Here is a 17,618-nt window from a genome sequence, read left to right as displayed (position 1 = left end):
AGTGAATGGGGAGGTACYGCAGAGCTGGAGCAGAACTTCTCCAGGGGCAGCAGTGTTTTGCCAGTGCTCACAGGGGGATGTTTTGGGATCACATCCAGGCTGAGAGAAGAGGTCTTCCTGCCCTGGATCTTGCCCTGAGCCAAGCATGTCAGAGGGGTCAAGCCCCTCCTTCATAACACTCCTGAAGTAAACCAAGGTCTGCTTCCAGGCTATYGTGGTGTGATTGAGTACAAGTCCTTTAGCACCCATCTGTTATCTCTTAATTAAAGTTTCTTTCTAATTATTTTTGCTTGTCAAGAGCAAAGCTGCTGACTCCAGGGATTTACCAAAGTAGAGCAAACAAATGCAGGCTCTGCTTTCTGCAACTCTTCATTAATGGACAAAATTAACTTGGAACAGTCCATATCTTTGGCTACATCGATGACACTTAATTATGCTTGTTTCCTTACAAAGATGTATCCAGTTTTAAATCATTTGTGGAAGAAGTRCCTCCTTAAGCATGAAATTTCTTCTCCTTGAAGGAAGAGTTCTGCTAGCTAGAAAAGCTGTGCAAAGAGCAATCACAGGGAGTAGATGTAAGGRGATCACAAGTGGGGTGTGCTTTGGGAAGCTGGTGTCAGGAAACCCTCTCCAGGGCCAGGGGTCTTTCATCTCAAGAAGGGCAGACCTCAAGGGCTGTGAGGCTGCACATGGAGTGGAGCCACTGGCATCGCCTGGACATGTTTGGTGCTGCTCAGGCCAGTGGGCATCGATCCTGGAGCAAGGGAGAGGCCACAGGATTGTGCCACTACCTATTCCATGGCAGGAGGAGGCCAGGAGCATCCTTCCCCTGGTCAGGCCACCTGTCTGCCTCTTGCCCTCTCCATCCTCTGGGGCTCCCTGCCCATCTCCTGTGCACTGATATATCTCATTTACCATGGGAAGGTGTGGAATGAAAAACCCTTCTGGTTTATATGCTTGGAAAGCTCTTGGCATAGCCCTGACACTGGGTAAATATTAAAAGTGTTATTTATGATGTACACAGACAGCCAATTAGCTGCAGAGACAATTATTTGTGGCTGGTTTCTCAGCTGTGGGAGGCACGTATGAAGGCTGGTAGGGTGATGTGAAAGCCTCTGCCCAAAGACACAGATGTAATTCTCTGTCTGAAGCACTCCATGTCCCATCAGAGAAAGTGGGGATCTGGCCTTTCTCACTGCTGTGGTTTCACCATCTGTAAAAGAAGGGAAGAACCAGTGGCTGTGCAACCTGTGGGGTGCTCATCCCTCTCCCCCAAAATGCTCTCGCCCCAGTGCCTTTCTTTCACGCGGTCTCTCCTTACACAAGCCACAGCTCTGCACTGCATTTCAGCAGAGTGCTCAGAGGGAATATTTGTCCTGGTCTGCCTGCAAATCACTGTGACAGCGGGGGTGGTTTTGGCCCTGTGTGTGTCTGCTGGATGTTTGTCTTGCCACAAGCTCTGGCTCAGAGACCCCCACCGAAGGGCTGTGGTGAGCGCTGGTGCCAGGAATGCAAACCATCCTCTCCACTTCCTTTCTCACTGTTCCAGTGACCCCTCAGGCGTCTGGGCACAGCCCCCCAGTGCCACATCCATGGTTCCACACATGCTGGGTAGGCAGGCCAGTGCCCAGCAGTGTGCCTGCCATGGCTGGCAGCTGTCCGTGCTGGCAGGGTTGGGGCCTCAGCTGGAGCAAGGGCAGAGGAGTGGAGRTAGAAGGTCCCAAGAAGAGTTCTGCTCCTTCCTAGCTCAGTGCATGCCAGGCTAGCATATCTTAAGCTTTTTGCAGGATTTCCCTKTGTTATTGCCCTTCCAGTTCTGATGTAGGTCAAGAGGAGGGAAATGAGGATGAGATTTCTATTTGATTTCCAGCTGGATGGGTTTGGGAAGCATCAAATGTGTTTGCATGGGCCCCACATCTCAGTTGCTTTGTCTTGTCTTCCCTCCACATCCCTCTGCTGGACTGCTGTCCCGCTGGTCCCTGCTGAAGTTGCCRGACCTGTCAAGCTGTCACTCACTAGTGGGGCAGCAAAGCAACTCCCAGCTCATTTCATCAAGCTGCCCCAGGTCCAGTGGGTTTACCCCAACTGGCTCCTGTCTTCACTTCATTTGCAGGGCTGTGGGTGAAACTGTAGTGTCTGTCCACATTGTGCATCACCACAGCTCCTGTCTGGATTTGAGTCTTCATATCATAAGCCATGCTGGCCCTGACAGAGGACGTGGCCCTTGGTGGGCTTGGAGAGGCATGAGAGGCGTTTGCTGGTTGGGGTGCAGCATCACAGCCCCTCTGTGATGACCACTTGACCCAAAAGGCAGCATAGTTTGGAGAAACAGGGTATTGTAGGGGTAGGGCAGCATCTTGAGATGTCAGTTTTAGCCAATGATCACATCTGTGTTGCTGGGAAGGAATCTTTGGAGGTCTAGTCCAGTGTCCCACTTGGAAAAGATTTATCCTTAGCAGAAGACCAGATCAGCCATGGCTTTGTCAACAGAGCACTGACAACCTCCTTGGATGAGGATCCTCCTCTCTCTGGGCACCTGTCCCAGCACCACAAATAAATTACCCTCCATGTCCCTCTCAGATCTTCTACTGTGACACCCATGTCACCAGCTAATGTCCATCCAAAAGGGCTGGTCCACTGTAGTCTTTGAGCCCACGTGTTTCCAGTGACACAGTGACCAGGAGTGTGGACAAACCTCCCTTCCCTCCCTCTTCAAGGGAGCTGTGGAGCTCTGGGTGGGCTGGAGGRACTCCTGCCCATTCCCAGCCTGCAGGAAGTGTAGGGTCCCAGTAAAAGCTCTGGTCTCCCCTGCCCATRCCCATCCTAAAGCACAGCGGGTGTTCCCGGTGCAAGACAGGGCTGCCCCAGCACTCCAGGGGAATTGTCCCCATGGTGCCCCTTCCCAAAGGGACTGGCACACATCCGCACATCACTGTGACTGGGAGGGACTCTCAGTTGGCACAGAGCAAGGAAGGGTCCTGTCTCTGTTCCATGGGGATCTGTCTCTGTTCCAGTAAGATCCTCAGCAAACCCTGCCAGAAGAAATGCCTCCTCTAGAGATGTGCTTTGGGTTTCTCCCTCATCAGGAACCTTAAATCATTGCCTTGGAAAGGAGCATTGCTTTCAAAGACCTGTCTTCCAGGAATGGCTCCCTCAGTCCTTCTGGATGAATGCCAGTGTGTTTGCACTGTGTTTGAGGACAAATAGGAAATAAYTCAAGGTGCCTTTTCTTCCTTCCCAGCTTAGTCCTTTAGCCACTAGCTGCAGCCAAGCTTTCAGCCACAGTCCTGAGAGGCTGAGCTGGGCACCCCAGAGCTTTCCTCCTCTCAGTCCTTCCCTGGGGCTAGGCATTGGGCAAGCAGGAGCCAGGCAAGAGAGGCAGATCCATTGCTGCACCGAGCCTTTCTCCAAGCAAGGCTGTTGTGCGGTGCAGTGTCTCCAGGGTCTGTGCCAAGCAGAGCTYCAAGCATAAGGACAGGATGGTCAATGGCCACATGTGAACCAGCAGGAAACAGGAAGAAAAAAMCTCTTATGCAATAGAATAAATCAGAAGAGAACTTGGGTGAGATGCTGAAACTYTTAGTTAAACTCTGATATCTGTGTTTGTTCATCCTCACATGTGCCTATTCATCTGCCTGTCCATCCATTCAGCCAGCCATCCGCCTCCAGAGCCACGGAAATAGCCAACCACCCACCCAACAATGCTCCTAGTCATTGTCCTTCCATTCCTCCTTTCCTCTGTCCCATCTGTGCCTGTCCAGCCTGCTGTCCTGTCCCTCTGTCTTGGTTACACACATTGATCCATCCACTCACCCATCTTCTTCCACTTGTGCCTATCTGTCTGGTTATCTGGTCCTACTCCAGCTACCTCTCCTCACAGATGGCTCATTTTGTCCCCTCTTTCTGCATGTCAGTACACACTCACAGTTTTTTTAAAAACCTTTGAAATACACTTTTCTGATCAGCACAGTTTTCCAAAGGTCCCTGTCCTTGGCTAGTGTCAGAAACAGTCCCAAGGCATCTCACCAGCATCTTGCTCATTACAACCCATTTTCCCCCTGTCCTTAGCACCCCCTTTCCCARCAGGAATAACATCCCCAAAGTTGCTCTATCCCTATCAGGARTAGKTKTCCTGACAGGCCATCTGCAGGAGGRTTGAGACCTGCCAGGCACAYCTCCAGGGCCAGCTTTGCAGATGGGATCAGGCTGTGGGCTTAGACACAAGGAATGGCTGCATCATGCCCATGTAGTCCCACCTATCAATGGGATGCAGGAGCTGATGTCTGGAGAGGGAGAAAAGAGAGGAGAARCCTTGGAGGGGCTTCTCTCATCCCTTTCCACCATGAGCTGCCTGCAGTCTCYCAAGGCTCACAGGGCAGCTCAGTGTTTTAGGTCATGTCTTCTGCTATGGATTCATTTAGTCACTTTTCCTCCYTCCAATGTTGACATCAACAGCATCTGAGGGACATAGATTTCCGTAATGWAATCACAATTAGTGTAAAAAAGACCACTTTCTTTTGCTTGTTTTGCTCCCCCTTATTTTATTAGCAGAAAGAGAAAGCAGTCCTTCTGTATTTGTCCTCTTCATGTCAYTTGTCATTGATAAGGTATCTGTCACATCTTTGGTTGTCTCCTTTTATGAACGAAGGGTTTGGTCTACTAAACCATCCTTATGTGGCCTCACTGTTCCTGTTTCCTTCCTCTGCCATTTCCAGTGGTGTTGTGCTCCTAACAGCATGGGGACTGGTTTGTTCATGGCTGTTGAGTTACAGTGCTTTCCACCTTGGGCTCATCTTCTTGGTCACCAGCTTGGTGCATCCCATCACGTGTTTATCAGCACAGGGTTACTGCCTGGTGGTCTGTGCCATGGTGTCCTTCTGCACATTGAAGCCCCGCTGTGATCTGGCTGCCCTGACAGCCTCAGCAGCACTCTGTCCTTTTTCTCTGCCCTTTTACCTGTGAATTACCAGAGTGTTGGGCAGATCTGATCCAGCTGGGATCTCTGTCAGACTGCAACAGTGACATCTTCTACTGCTTCATTCACCTTTGGTCTCCTGACTTCAGCTGCTAWAAAACCTTGCAAGGACTTCTCCCATGCGTCAGGGCTGCTTAGTTTCCTTGGAAGGCACCTTATCAAATGTGTTTCTGAAGCCCAGGARAATTTTGAGAACTGATCCACCCTTGTGTGTGCACAAAGGCTTGATGAAGCCTTGAAGGAACCTCATCCCCCATTCTTCCTCCTGTCCTGCTTCACCCTGTGTCAYGCACACGCACTCACATGGTTTTATCCTTGCCACATGCAGCTCAGCACAGCCAAGTGTAGCAACACGGGAAATATTCTGTTGCTAAGGATCATTAATGAATGTCAGCTCCAGCTCCTGTCCAGAAACCTGAGAAAATTCAATTAGGCAGCTGGTGCCCAATGAGCTGTGTTGCCCCACTCGTGAGATGCTACATCAAACAGCTCAGCAAGGCATCATGTTATTGTGGAAAGAAAAGAAAACCCAGACAGGGAGACAAACAGCACTGCATGCGTCAAGCAGCTGTGCTTTTCCACAGCACACCAGGGTCAGGTTGCAACCCTCCTGCCTGGTTTCCTGGATAGGGAWTTGCAAGGAGAGTTACCTGTGTCCCATCTGTGCTAGTAAATACATGGAGTTTGCTGCTGACGAGTCCTGCGGCTGTGTCATCTCCCTGCTGGGAGTGTCTGATGTGTGGGTTTGGTTTGTGTCCCGCCACAAGTCAGCTGGATAGAGGACTGGCAGTGTCATGCTGGTGTATGTGTGTGTCCATGCCCTGGGCTTGGTTGGTGAGCCATACATGCACCCCTGACATGGGTTCTCCACAGCAAAGGTGAGAGGAAACCATCCTGTGGATGGAGGTGGTCCGTGGATATTGATCCTCTGGTATTTGTCAGCTGGTCCACTCTAAAATAAACCATTACTGGGGACAGGAGGAGAATCTGGGCTTCCCTGGCCACCAACAGTGTCTATGCCCCAGACCCTTCCCAGATGGGATAGCAAGATCTTTTTTCCAAGGCAACTGTGCTGAKGGGCTCTGAGCTCACCTGTTTTTCTCTCTTCCTTCCCGCAGACAGCCCCATCCAGTATGAGCGGGTAGGTGCAGACGTGACCATGAAGTGTGGCTCCATGGACTGGGACGCAGCTGTCACCTGGACAGTCAACGGCACCGACATCAATGAGTCCCTCCTGAACGGCTCCTACCTGATCCTGAAGAATGTCAACCTGTCACAGAGTGGCCAGTACGCCTGCTACGAGGGCTCCTCCTGGCATCTCAAATACCAGACCTACCTGAGGGTGGGAAGTGAGTACCCCAGCGTGTTACATGGAGGGGGACAGAGCCACAGTCTCTGCTCCCATATTGACTCCTCAYAGCCCCCACCCCTGCCATGCCAACCCCTCTGCTTTCCATACATAAGGTTGTCAGCTGCACACCACCATGGGAGCTCCCCATGGCATACTAATCCCAGCTGGAATCAGCTACTCTGCCCCAAACTTTGGATCAAATTCCAGTAGATTAAATGATGCCTCAAGAATAATTTGAGAAGGGGTGTAGCTTCTCCATCCAGTCCTGTGCCACAACAACCATCTCAGTGGGTGGGAAGAGCTGTCAGAGAGGATTGCCATCAGCAAGGAGAAGCCCTGGCTGGGGTTACCTSAGTGTGGCTTTTTCAGAGGAGCAGCCAAAAGGTGCTGTTGATCCCTGGGTTTGCAGGATCCTGGGTGTGCAGCTGTGCTGGAGGACAGCTGCTCGTTCCCCAGCATTTTGCATATTTTCAGCACGGGATGCGCYGATTCACAGGTCTCAGCGGGGGAGATAGGAGTCGTGCTATATTTCACATGATGCTGAGAGCTGATAGCAGCTGTGTGTTTTGAGGGCTGCTGTGTTTGTACAGCTGATAGCGACTGTGTGTTTTGCAKCACGGTGTGTGCAACTGGCAGCAGTGGGTGTCTGGGAGCACCAGCCGGCACACACGGCTGTGGGATGGTAACTGATGGGCCAGCTGGGAGCTCCACCACCGAGGGATCTGTTGTGTAGGTGRCTGTGTGTTCCCAGGTTTGGAAGACATGGAAGAGCCTTCCTCTGCTCCTCATCTCACTTTCTGCACCTTGCATCAGAGCCAGGGTGGTGTTTCCATCCTGGGACATGGGATGGGGACAGAGGGTCGCAGGAGGGTCTGTGTAAGCCCTGAGAACCAGGAATGAGGGGTTCACTGTGCCTAAAGAACAGATTCATGTTTTAGAGATAACATAGAGTGTCCAAGTCATTTAGGGCTGTGTGGGATGGAGATCCTGGCACATGTACCAAGGGGCAGGGGTGCTGGAAGGAGCTGGAAGGCGATAAGAAGCAGAGGAGGAGAGGCAGTGAGCACTGGGCAGGGTTTACACCAGTGAGCAGGTGTGGGGGTTGGGAGCATGGCAGACCAAAAGGCCACTGCCCAGCAAACAAGTCAGGGACCTTCCAGCTGCAGTGTTCAGTCAGGAGGTGTTCACAGCCAGTTCAGAGCCAGAAAAGGCAGGGGCTGGGTCCAGGACAGACACGAAGAGGTTTTGTAGCTCCTCTGCTTGGGCATGTGCTCACCAGATCCCATCTAGAGAGAAATCCCAGGCYGTGCCAGTGCACAGAAGGCTGCAGCCCAGGTCTGCAGGAAATAARGGGAGTGGGGAGCGGTCTGCAGCCTCCAACCACCTCCTCTGCAGCTGTGGCATCGCTGCGATTTTGCAATGGCTCTTCCATCTGCTAAGCACCTCACTAATAGTAATCCCTGTCAATCCGCTCAGGGACCCATGGGAATTGCTCAGTGTTAGAGCCCAAATCCTGCTGTTTCCTATTACTGTGTGTTCCCATTTGCTGGAGACTCACAGCCCTCCTGAGCACTGGGCAGCTGAGGAGCCCAGTTGGACACTGCAGGGGCCGCCAGCCCCAGGAGAGAGGGCGACAAATAAATAAACGAGTGTCTGGTGTTGTTAACACAATTAACTGTGCAAGGAACTAATCAGGTGAGACGCTTTTAGTGGTAATTCATTTAATTGTCTGGATTTTAATTTAATGTTTTCCGTGAGGTTTCTTTTCCCAGCACTGCACCCCCACCCCTGCTTCCCCCATCCAACCCCGAGTGTCCTGGCTCTGCTGGGCATGATTGATTCACTGGAGGTATGTGGACTCATGCAAAGGAGTGGGTTTGGGAGCACCCCAGGAGGGAGTGGAGATGGGATTGGGCATGTGGATGAAGATGGGTGACTAGCAGGGCGTTTGCTGTATGGCCCTGTGGTAGCATCGCTGCTGCAGCTGAGTGCATTGGGAACCAAACCTGGGATTTGAGGGATCTTGGACTCRTTTCATTTCAATTGCATGGGATATTAAATGAAAACAGGCCTGTGCCTGCATTTTTCTCTCTTACTGGGGCAACAAGAAGGATGACTGCRGTGAGAGTGAGGGGCTGGGGCTGCWCGTGAAGAAGTGCTGGGGATCTCATTAAATAARTTATGGTACCTGGAATGTGCCCTCCACGCAAGGCAGGGCTGCTCCTGAGCATACAACAGCACAGGGAAGATATGGAGAGGGAGCAGGGAAGGGCTGAGGAGCAGGAAAGGGTGTCAATTAGCAAAGCAAGCTCTGTCATGGGGGTCAGTGAGCACAGGGATAAAGGGAGACCTGCCAGGAGTCAAGCTGAGCGAGACCTAGCAGAGGAAATGAAAAGGGGGGTTAGYCGTATAAATACAGAGCAAATGAGGAGAGGAGAGCAGAGCTGGTTCTGCAGATAGGTTTCAGGGGAGATTAAAAGTGAGCCTGGCAGASCCCAATACCRAGCAAACCCCGCTGGGTCTGAGCARCAATGCTGAGAGATGGGGCAGCACAGGCTGAGGGGGAGAGGAGGGAGCAAAAAACCTGGAGATGGTCCTCTGTCCTGAGGGCACCTTCAAAGAATACAGAGYGCTGAAGGCTTGGGGGAGCACCTTATCCCCATGTGAGGACATCTGTTCGTTAGCAAGGCTCATTAGCAGCTGAGAGGTCAGTGGTGGTACCCAGCACAACGTGTTTCCTGTGCCTGAGAGGAGGAAAAGTGCTGATCAGACAGCCTGACCCCATAACACAGTGGGGCCACAGGGTGCGCTTGGAAGAGGGAGCAATTAAAGACATGGAGACAAACAGAAAATGGGAAAAAAATACAAGGCGGGCTTGCCAGRGATATATCACAGCAGATTAACCTGATAGCTCTCTTTGATAAAGGAAYCCGTTTTCTAAGCCCAGAAATGTGGTCAGTGTAATCTGTCTTGACTTCAGTGAAGTATTTGCTATGGTGCCACATGGGAAATTATGAGTTAAACCAGAGAAAATGTGGATTAGTATGAGAACTGGAACACAGCTTAGGAAATAGCTATGRGGGATCAGATTGTGCTGAAAGGGGGAGCTCCTGGAAGGGATGGGGAAGCTTCGGCACCAGGTTTGGACTGTGTTTGGGCCACTCTCAGTGGTATTATCTGTGATGGCTCTGGCCCACAAGGACCAGGGCGCTTTGGTTGGATGAGCCGGTAGCTATGGAGGGACAAGAGGATATGTGGGGTGGGGATTCCATACGGAAGGAACCAGGATGCTCCATAATGATGGTGCAGGCACAAGCATGTGAAAGCATCTCATCAGTGTGCTTCAGCAGACAGGAGGGAGGGCACAGGTCACTCCTCTCGTCCTTGAGATGAGGTTTGACCCTGGGATCTGCATCATGGGGGATGTGGCTGGGGGCCCAGCAGGGCCTTGCAGAGGCTGGGGTCCAGCAGCACCCTACAGAGGCTGGGGTCCAGGAGGGCCCTATAGAGGCTGGGGTCCAGCAGGGCCCTGCAGAGGCTGGGGTCCAGCAGGGCCCTGGAGAGGTTCAGGGTCCAGCAGCACCCTACAGAGCCTGGGGTCCAGCACGGCCCTACAGAGGCTGGGGTCCAGTAGTGCCCTACAGAGGCTGGGGTCAAGCACGGCCCTACAGAGGCTGGGGTCAAGCACGGCCCTACAGAGGCTGGGGTACAGCAGGGCCCTACAGAGACTGGGGTCCATCAGCACCCTACAGAGGCTGGGGTCCATCAGCACCCTACAGAGACTGGGGTCCATCAGCACCCTACAGAGACTGGGGTCCATCAGCACCCTACAGAGGCTGGGGTCCAGCAGGGCCCTACAGAGGCTGGGGTCCAGCAGGGCCCTACAGAGACTGGGGTCCAGCAGGGCCCTGCAGAGACTGGGGTCCAGCACGATCCTGCAGATGCTCGGGGTAGCTGGGCTTTCTCGCTCACTGCAGGAATAGGGACATTGGTGCACAAGCAGTGGGACAATGTGCACCCAGGGATGGTGAGGAGGAAGCACCCACAGGTTTGGCTGTCACCAAGGGTCCCAGATCAGCCGCCTAAAAGGCATGAATCCTCCCCAGCACCAACTCACCTAAGGGAAGCAGGAACTTCTCCAGGGGAAACCTCTTCCAGGGCACTTCCAGCAGTGATTTTTTCATCTGCCCCTTATTTCAGGCAGCTGAGAGTGAGGTGAAGAAGAGGAGAGCAGCCAGGGGCTTATCTTCAGTGCTCAGCTGCCCTGCAGCCTGACAGCAGCACATGTACCCAGAAGCAGAGATGGGTCCCAGTCTTTTTACACATGAGGAATTCCTGGCCTGAGCCAAGGGCTGAGCACCAGGAGCTGGCCAGGAGGGAGGAGGACAAGGCTCTGGGTAACAGGAGCGTGGTGCCAGGCTCATGGCTGCCCCCACAAGCCGCAGCTCTGCATTTGGAAACGCACAGCCGGAGGGCCCGGGGGTGGATATAACAAAAGACGTTGGGAAATAATGCACTCTTGAGGTTTGGCACACGGCTCTGTGTGTTACAGAATGTTATAAAAATACTGCTAATGGGCCAGAGAGGAGTGGAAACGCACGTTGGAAAGGCTGCCAGAAGCCGGAGAGTGCACATGGGAGAGGGGAGGCGTTGTGTGCACAGAGGAGAGGACGGGAGGGAGGCAGTCAGGGCAGGCACCCTCCTTCCATTCCCATCCCTCCATCCCTTTCTAACCTGCTTATTCCCATCCCAAACTGGTCCCTCTGCCCCTTTGCCCTTCTGTCCTGCTTTGGGGATGCCCAAGCTCTGCCAGACRTGCATCTGACCCTCATCACTGACCAAAAAGTCTGCTGCCTGACAGGATGGACTTYAGGCAGGGATGGGGTCTGCATGGGAGAGGAAATACAGCAGAATCCTTCCAGCAGCAGGGCACAGATCAGGATGCAGGCAGTGGAGTCGTGTTCCATGTCACAGTGGTGGCCTGGAGTCTTGTAGYGTGGTGCCAGCCCCAGCAGAAATGCCCCGTGGGTATTGCTGCCTCCCCGGCCATGGATGGTGGGAAAGGCACTGGCAGAGTACAAGCAGTCCCAGGCTGGCCTGCTTCCTCCATGTCTGTCACTGCAGTGGCTGGCGAGAGAAAGAGGAAAAAACATGCGGTTTGACGGAAAATGACATGGAAAAAACAACCAAATTAACAGAAAAACAAACAAAGCAAAACCAGGGAGAGGGAGGGGGAAAGGGGCAAAGCAACAGGAACCACATGTGAGCGGGAGGCCAGGAGAGCCTGAGTGTTCTCTGGACTGATTAGCAAGCAATCAAACATCGGCCACTAATAAATAATCAGAGCCTCCCTTTTCTCTGCCTTAGAAGTCCTTTTCCTCCCAGCTGGGCTCCAGCTGCAGCCAGAGGGTTGTACTACAAGTTTGCATCTATTTTTTGTTGTTATTTTTAAAACGTATTTTCTGTTCCACCTATCCAAAATAAAGAAGCAAAACAAGAAGGTAGTGACCTCTTCATGTACAACATGCATCTCTGGCTCCCCAGGAACGGGATGTGGCATCAGGGCAGGCGTAAGCATCTCATGATGGGCACTGGCTGAACAATGGAAAAGGCAGTGCCAGGGACTGGTGTATGCCTGCTTCCATGGGTTATTTAGGTGGAAAAAACTGGAAAAGGGCACTGATAATGTGCCAGCTTGGGGAACAGAAGTTTGGCTGGCTCTGGCAGCCAGCGGTAAGGATGCCTATGCCTCAGATCAGGGTGCCTCTGGTCAGGTGCTCCTGCCTGGATGCTGATGGGGAAGCACGGGCTCAGGGTCAGCATGTGCAGAGAGTTCCTTGCTCGTGCCCAGTGATCTGTGATGCAGAGGTTGTTTTGTGTTTTGCTTTTTCTTCCAAAAAAAGCCCATCTGATGGATTTGTCCCCTCTGAACTCTTCCAGTCCCTTCCCGTGGTGATGCAAACTTAGGCTATTGAGCAGCAACAAGTGAAACATGACTGTGACCGTGCCCTGGCACCAGGGCCAGCTGGCAGGGAGCAGCATCTGCCCCTTCGATTCATCCCTCTCACCCTCCCTATGTGCAGGATCCTGCCCCTTGGGGATAGTCCTACACAAGGACAACCCCAAGGCTGTGCCCAAGCAGTGCTTGAGGCAGGACTACATTGACATGGGCCAAACCTATGGCAAGGGCGGAGCTAATAAATTTAAATGACTGCTGGTATTCCTGCTTCAGGAGATGCACCCCGGAGCTTTAGGTTCCTCATTATGGAGGGGTTTTCTTCCACATGTGCCTTAAGCTCTGGAGGCCAGGTAGGTGCAGTGGTCCTGGGCAATTCACAGCCAGGCATCACCCTGCAGTTCCTGGGAGCCACAGAAAGGGAGTGTCAACAAGCTTGCAGATATGCTTTGTTCACTGAAATTTAGCTTTATTTCACTAGGCATGCAGGCTCTCCAGTCGCTGCCTTCCCATGTTGTCTGTTCGTGGCTGGGAAAATTCAATGGTTGAATTGTGCTGCCTGTGACCAGATCTGGGGTCTTGGCCCGGCTGAGAGCTGCAAAGACGTACCGGGTAACACTATGCAAATTACTATCCCGGYTCTTTAAGGAGAAAGCCAAAAAAAACCCACCCAAAACCCCCACCACGCTCCCAAATGCAATTAGCYCTAATCGAATTAGGAGCCAGAGTAGAAAAACAAACACGTTTGCAGGCAGCAGGCGACCTTTCCGCCCCGTTCGGTGGGCTGCCGGCTGCGTGCCGCGGCAGAAGGGCTGAATGAAGCCATGCCCCGTGGCCCACGTGTGCACACACACTCGTACACCCACACCCRCGCCCCGCTGCGCTCCTCTCCTCCTTCCCCTCGCTGGGCTGGGCAGCCAGCCCAGCTGCAGCATAGCAGAGTGATGCTTCCTTGGCTCGCTACGTAAAACATGATAATCTGGGGCAGCCGGTGTCAGAAACAATAAAAATATCCCCTCTCCCATCCTTATGGCTCCCCTTTCCCATGGGGGAGCTGGGGACGCTGAGCAGCGCGCGGTGGTGGGGCCAGCGGAGCGTCACGGGGCGTTTAGGAATTGCCAGAGCATGGGACAGCAGCACCAGCAGCTCTACCCTGGCCTTGCTACCTGAGGGAAGAGCATGACCAAGAGGTGACCAGTGCGTGCAGTATCCCATATCCCACAGCCAGTCCCTGTTGGTACCCAAAGAGATGTGACCCCACACTTGACCGCATTGTCTGATGAGTTCCTGCTGGCCCTGGGTGCTGTGGAGAGCTCATGGCAGGAGCATTTTGCAGCATGAGGGCACTGAAAAAGGGAGAAGGTGGTGCCACCCTCCTCCAGCAAAGTTCCAGGGTTGCCMGTGACCAGAYAGAGCTTGGATRGAGTGTCCATCAGAGRGAGGCTGCTTAAGGTGCAAGAATCYKCTTAGTGAATGTGGGATCCTGAGCTTTGGACCTAYGTCTGAAATGAGCCCAGAGGCTCCCTGTGCATCTTCTCCTGCAGCTGGGCTGGGAATAAGCTCATGGGATAGGACAGAGAGAGAGGCTGGCTCCAGCTGCTAGGCTGGAGGAGAAAAGGAAAAAGGACTTTGGGACTTGGCAGCTTCCTAGAAAACCCTCCCCATCCTTTCCTAGCACAAATACTGAAGGCTGCATGCAGCACCAACATCCCATGTCCTGGGTGGAAGGCAGCACAGCCTCCTTCTGCTGTCCTGAGATTTGTTTATCCTGCCTAACATGACAAAAACAGCTTCATAATTAAAGAATCTCAAGTACAGTCTAAACAGCTTCCCACAACCCTTGCTCTGCAGTGCCAGGAATTARGGATGCCTAGGGCTGAGAAGACAAACCCTCCTTGGCTGGGGGCTGGTGGCCACGGGTGGGGACTGTGAATGCTCTGGGGATTGGAGGGGATACASGCTGGTTCTCTGTTTGCACTGGCCTCTGCTCCAGGAAGGATTTTATCTGAGTTGCTCCTAAGTGCCCCTTGTCAAAATATTTGGTGCAAGCTTCCTGCCGCCCACCAGCAATGTGTCCCCAGCTTCCAGGGTCTTGGGAGAGGAGGAGCAGGCGGGACACAGCCACCTCCTGTCGCTGCAGCCATGGGGCAAGGAGCAAAGGGGTCTATGCTGCTTTTGTCCTCCTCAGCTCAAAATGCCTGTGCTGCTTAAATAAGATCACCAACATCACCAGCACAGGGTGTAACTCTTGYCTGTCACTGCACWCATGTGCCTRTGTTTGCAGGGACCCAGGCCAGGTRGTCACCRGGGATGGTAMRTTCCCAYAGTGRAGATCCTCTGTGGTCACATCTCTCCTGCCTGGAAGGAGAGGAGATGGTAGGCAGCAACAAATCCTAATTTTTTCCCAACACCCAGTGCTTTCCCATCTCCCTCTGAAACTGCTGGTGGTGGCTGGGAATGATGGTGAGTCCCAGGCAGGCAGTGAGGTGCCAGCCACGGGCTCAGCAGAGTCAGGGCWAGGTCCAGGGTATTTCAGCGTGAAAGACATTGTCATTAGCTGTGGTTTCCCAAGCCACTTCATCTGCTGTAAATAATTTAGCAGACTAAATGTGTGCTAACAGCAGGTCAGGACAGGGAGCAGAGGAGAAGGTGCAGAGCTTTGGGCCTGGAAAGCAGGGAAGGGCACCAGGATAAAGTGAGATTATTTTCCTCCCRTTAGCAGGACAGGGTGGTGTCTCCCCCCAGAAAAGGAGTCAGAGGGTTCCCATGCCCAATGGATCCCTCCTCTCCCCAGTCCCTTCCTGAGCTGTCAGCATCAGTACCAGAGGCAAATGCAGGACAATTTCCAGTTGCTCTTGCTCCAAGCACTTTAATGCTGTTTAAACAATTACGCAGTTGATAAATTTTGACAAGAAGAGATAGAAATAGCCTGGGAGAGCCATGCAGTAGAAATGCTCTAAACAGATGTCCCTTTTCTCCCCCTCCTGTGCTCCCTGGGGGTCTTTATCGTTYGCTGCCAACTGAACAAGGCAGTGTTTGCATGAGTTAGGATGGTGGGGACGGGGAGCAAAATGCCTTATTAAAATGGTTTATGATACCATCCCTAGGGTGAGGCTGCTTGTTTTCTCTYTGGGATGGTCTTCTCTGCACTGACAGGAGCCATACACAGCCTGCTGAGCACAACTAACATCAGGCTCTGTGCCACTCTCCCCACCAGCTCACAGGATACCAGCCTGGGCAGCCTAGCTGCTGGTGATGCAGGGGAGGGAGAGGGGTGTTTGCCAAAAACAAGTGAGCAATGACAAGCTGATGTGCCAAGCAGCATGGGGAAGTTTGGTCTGGCTCTAGGGACATGAAGAGCAGAGCCCAGCAGTGTGTACAAAGAACCTCATGTGAGCAGGACCAGCAGTGGCTCCCCAGCGCTGCAGTTCGCTCCAGCTGGGAGATGTGGGGGACAGAGTGATCACAAAACCATGGTGACCAGAGTCAGGTTCACAGGGAAACTCGATGTCCTGTGTGCTTGAGTKTAGCTGTGTAGGAAGAGGAGGCTCACCTCTGGAGGACAGATCACTCAATGGCTGCATGCAAGGAAACCATGAGGAGGTTTGGAGCTGTAGCTCAGACCTTGATGCTGTATTTTTGCTCATGTTGGGCTCTCTTGTCCTGAGCATTCCCAACACTGGACATTTTTCCTCTCCACAGCTGGACAGTTTGTGCTGAACACACCCCAATCCTGCACATTTCATGAGGAGCAGCCTTGCATGGCATGTCACATGTCATGGATGCATCCTGTCCTCTTGGTCAGGGAAGAAAGCAGAGGGCTGCAAGCAGCTCTCTTTCTTTTGGCTGCTTTCTGGATGCTGTGTTGGTCTGAGCCAGTGCCTTCTCCCAGCAGGAGCCAGGGATCTGTGAAATACTTTGTGTGTATAGTGGATGAGCTGGACTTTGTCATCTCTTGATGTCTTTGCAGTTGACGTGGTGCCATTCACTTTTTTTGGGAATAATTGCTCAGCCCTCCCATGCAGAGTTCATCCCTGTTGTCTGCATTTGGACCCAAGCTGCTTCCCTTTCCCTCTGTGCCTGACTCCCCTGACCTGCCAGCCRGGTGCAGCTGCCCTCTGAAAAGGCTCTTTGGCCTCACTAGCTTCTTCCTCCTCTTTCTCTCTTGCTTTCAGTTTAAACCAGGAACATCGACTCCAGGGCTGCACTGGGGATACAGGGCAGCCTGTGCCACCTTCCATTCCTCYCCCAGCTTGATGGTAAAAAGGGATGTCAAAGTCTAAATTAAAAGGCAGGAAGGGGAAATTAGGATCACCAGACTGAGAGGAATTTTCTGAAGCAACAGAATTGGGCTTAAAAATCTTTGTGATGATTCAGTGCCATCCTCACCCTACAAGGCTTCCCAAATGAGGTGTGCTGGGCTGGACACTCCAAGTGCCAGGGCTGCACCCACTGTAGCCCGCCTGAGGGAAGCAGCACTTTCTGATCATAGAGGTCTGCATGTTTCTGCATCACACCATGGACTGGGACAGCTCACAGGCAGCCAGCCTGRATGCATCACCCATGGCCAACCTCCCCTTTCTGCCACAGCTTCTGCCATCCAGCCCTTCCTCCCAGCTCTCCTCCCTCTCCTGGCCAGCATGTGGGTTTGCTTCTGCTTTCTTCTGCTCACAGGGTTGGGAATTCTTGGGAGAGGGGAATTCCCCTCTCTCCAGGTGACCTGAAGCATTGGACTCAAGCAGTCCAAAATCAGATCCCTTCATTCCTGGAGGAAGGAGCACGGAGGGAGGTGCTGGTGCTGTAGACACTGCTGCTCACATCAATGCAGAGAAGGTGTGATTACACTGCTGGCTTGTTCTGTGCAAAAGCACCAGGCTGCTCCTTGCTGCAAGTGTCAGTGATGATASACAGCCTTTGCAAACCCCACTGGCTTTCCTGGAGCAGCATAACCACACCAACAACACTCCCATCACCCCAGAAGGCTCAGGATGGGGAAGCACCCCTCACTTTTTTAGCTGCCAAAGCAGTGTTCATGGATGAGATTTTTGCTGTAGTGGTGCAAGGATTGCTGTGTCAGCCCTGGACAGTTTTGTTCGGAAGTGGAAAAGAGCAGTGGGCTTTTTCATGGGCATTAAAAAGCTCACAAAGCTGCTKAGAGACACAGCCATTGCAGGCATCRTTTTAMAGCATTCCCTTCTACCACTTCCCTGTCTCCTGGCAAAATTCAGGGGTGATTCCCACTTGGAGTGAGCAGAGCAGTTGCCCAGGAATGGTGGCAGCTTGAAGTTTGTGCTGCCACACACCTCCAGGGCTTAATTACAACCAAAAAACCCCAA

General features: G+C 52.7%; 1 protein-coding gene across 1 annotated transcript in view; it reads left to right on the top strand.

Moving 5' to 3' along the window:
- CNTFR (ciliary neurotrophic factor receptor) overlaps positions 1-17,618 on the top strand; it is a 199,521-nt gene that overhangs the window by 136,515 nt on the left and 45,388 nt on the right. Inside the window, exon 4 of the mRNA XM_057369607.1 lies at positions 6,094-6,324. Within this exon, the coding sequence (XP_057225590.1) occupies positions 6,094-6,324 (231 nt within the window). The remainder of the gene's footprint in view (positions 1-6,093; positions 6,325-17,618) is intronic.

This window comes from Malurus melanocephalus, unplaced genomic scaffold (assembly GCF_030028575.1).
Source record: "Malurus melanocephalus ecotype Western Australia unplaced genomic scaffold, MMel_1.1 scaffold_113, whole genome shotgun sequence".
Taxonomy (NCBI): Eukaryota; Metazoa; Chordata; class Aves; order Passeriformes; family Maluridae; genus Malurus; species Malurus melanocephalus.
Note: the sequence above shows the minus strand (reverse complement) of the source record. Positions and strands in the feature narration are given on the sequence as shown.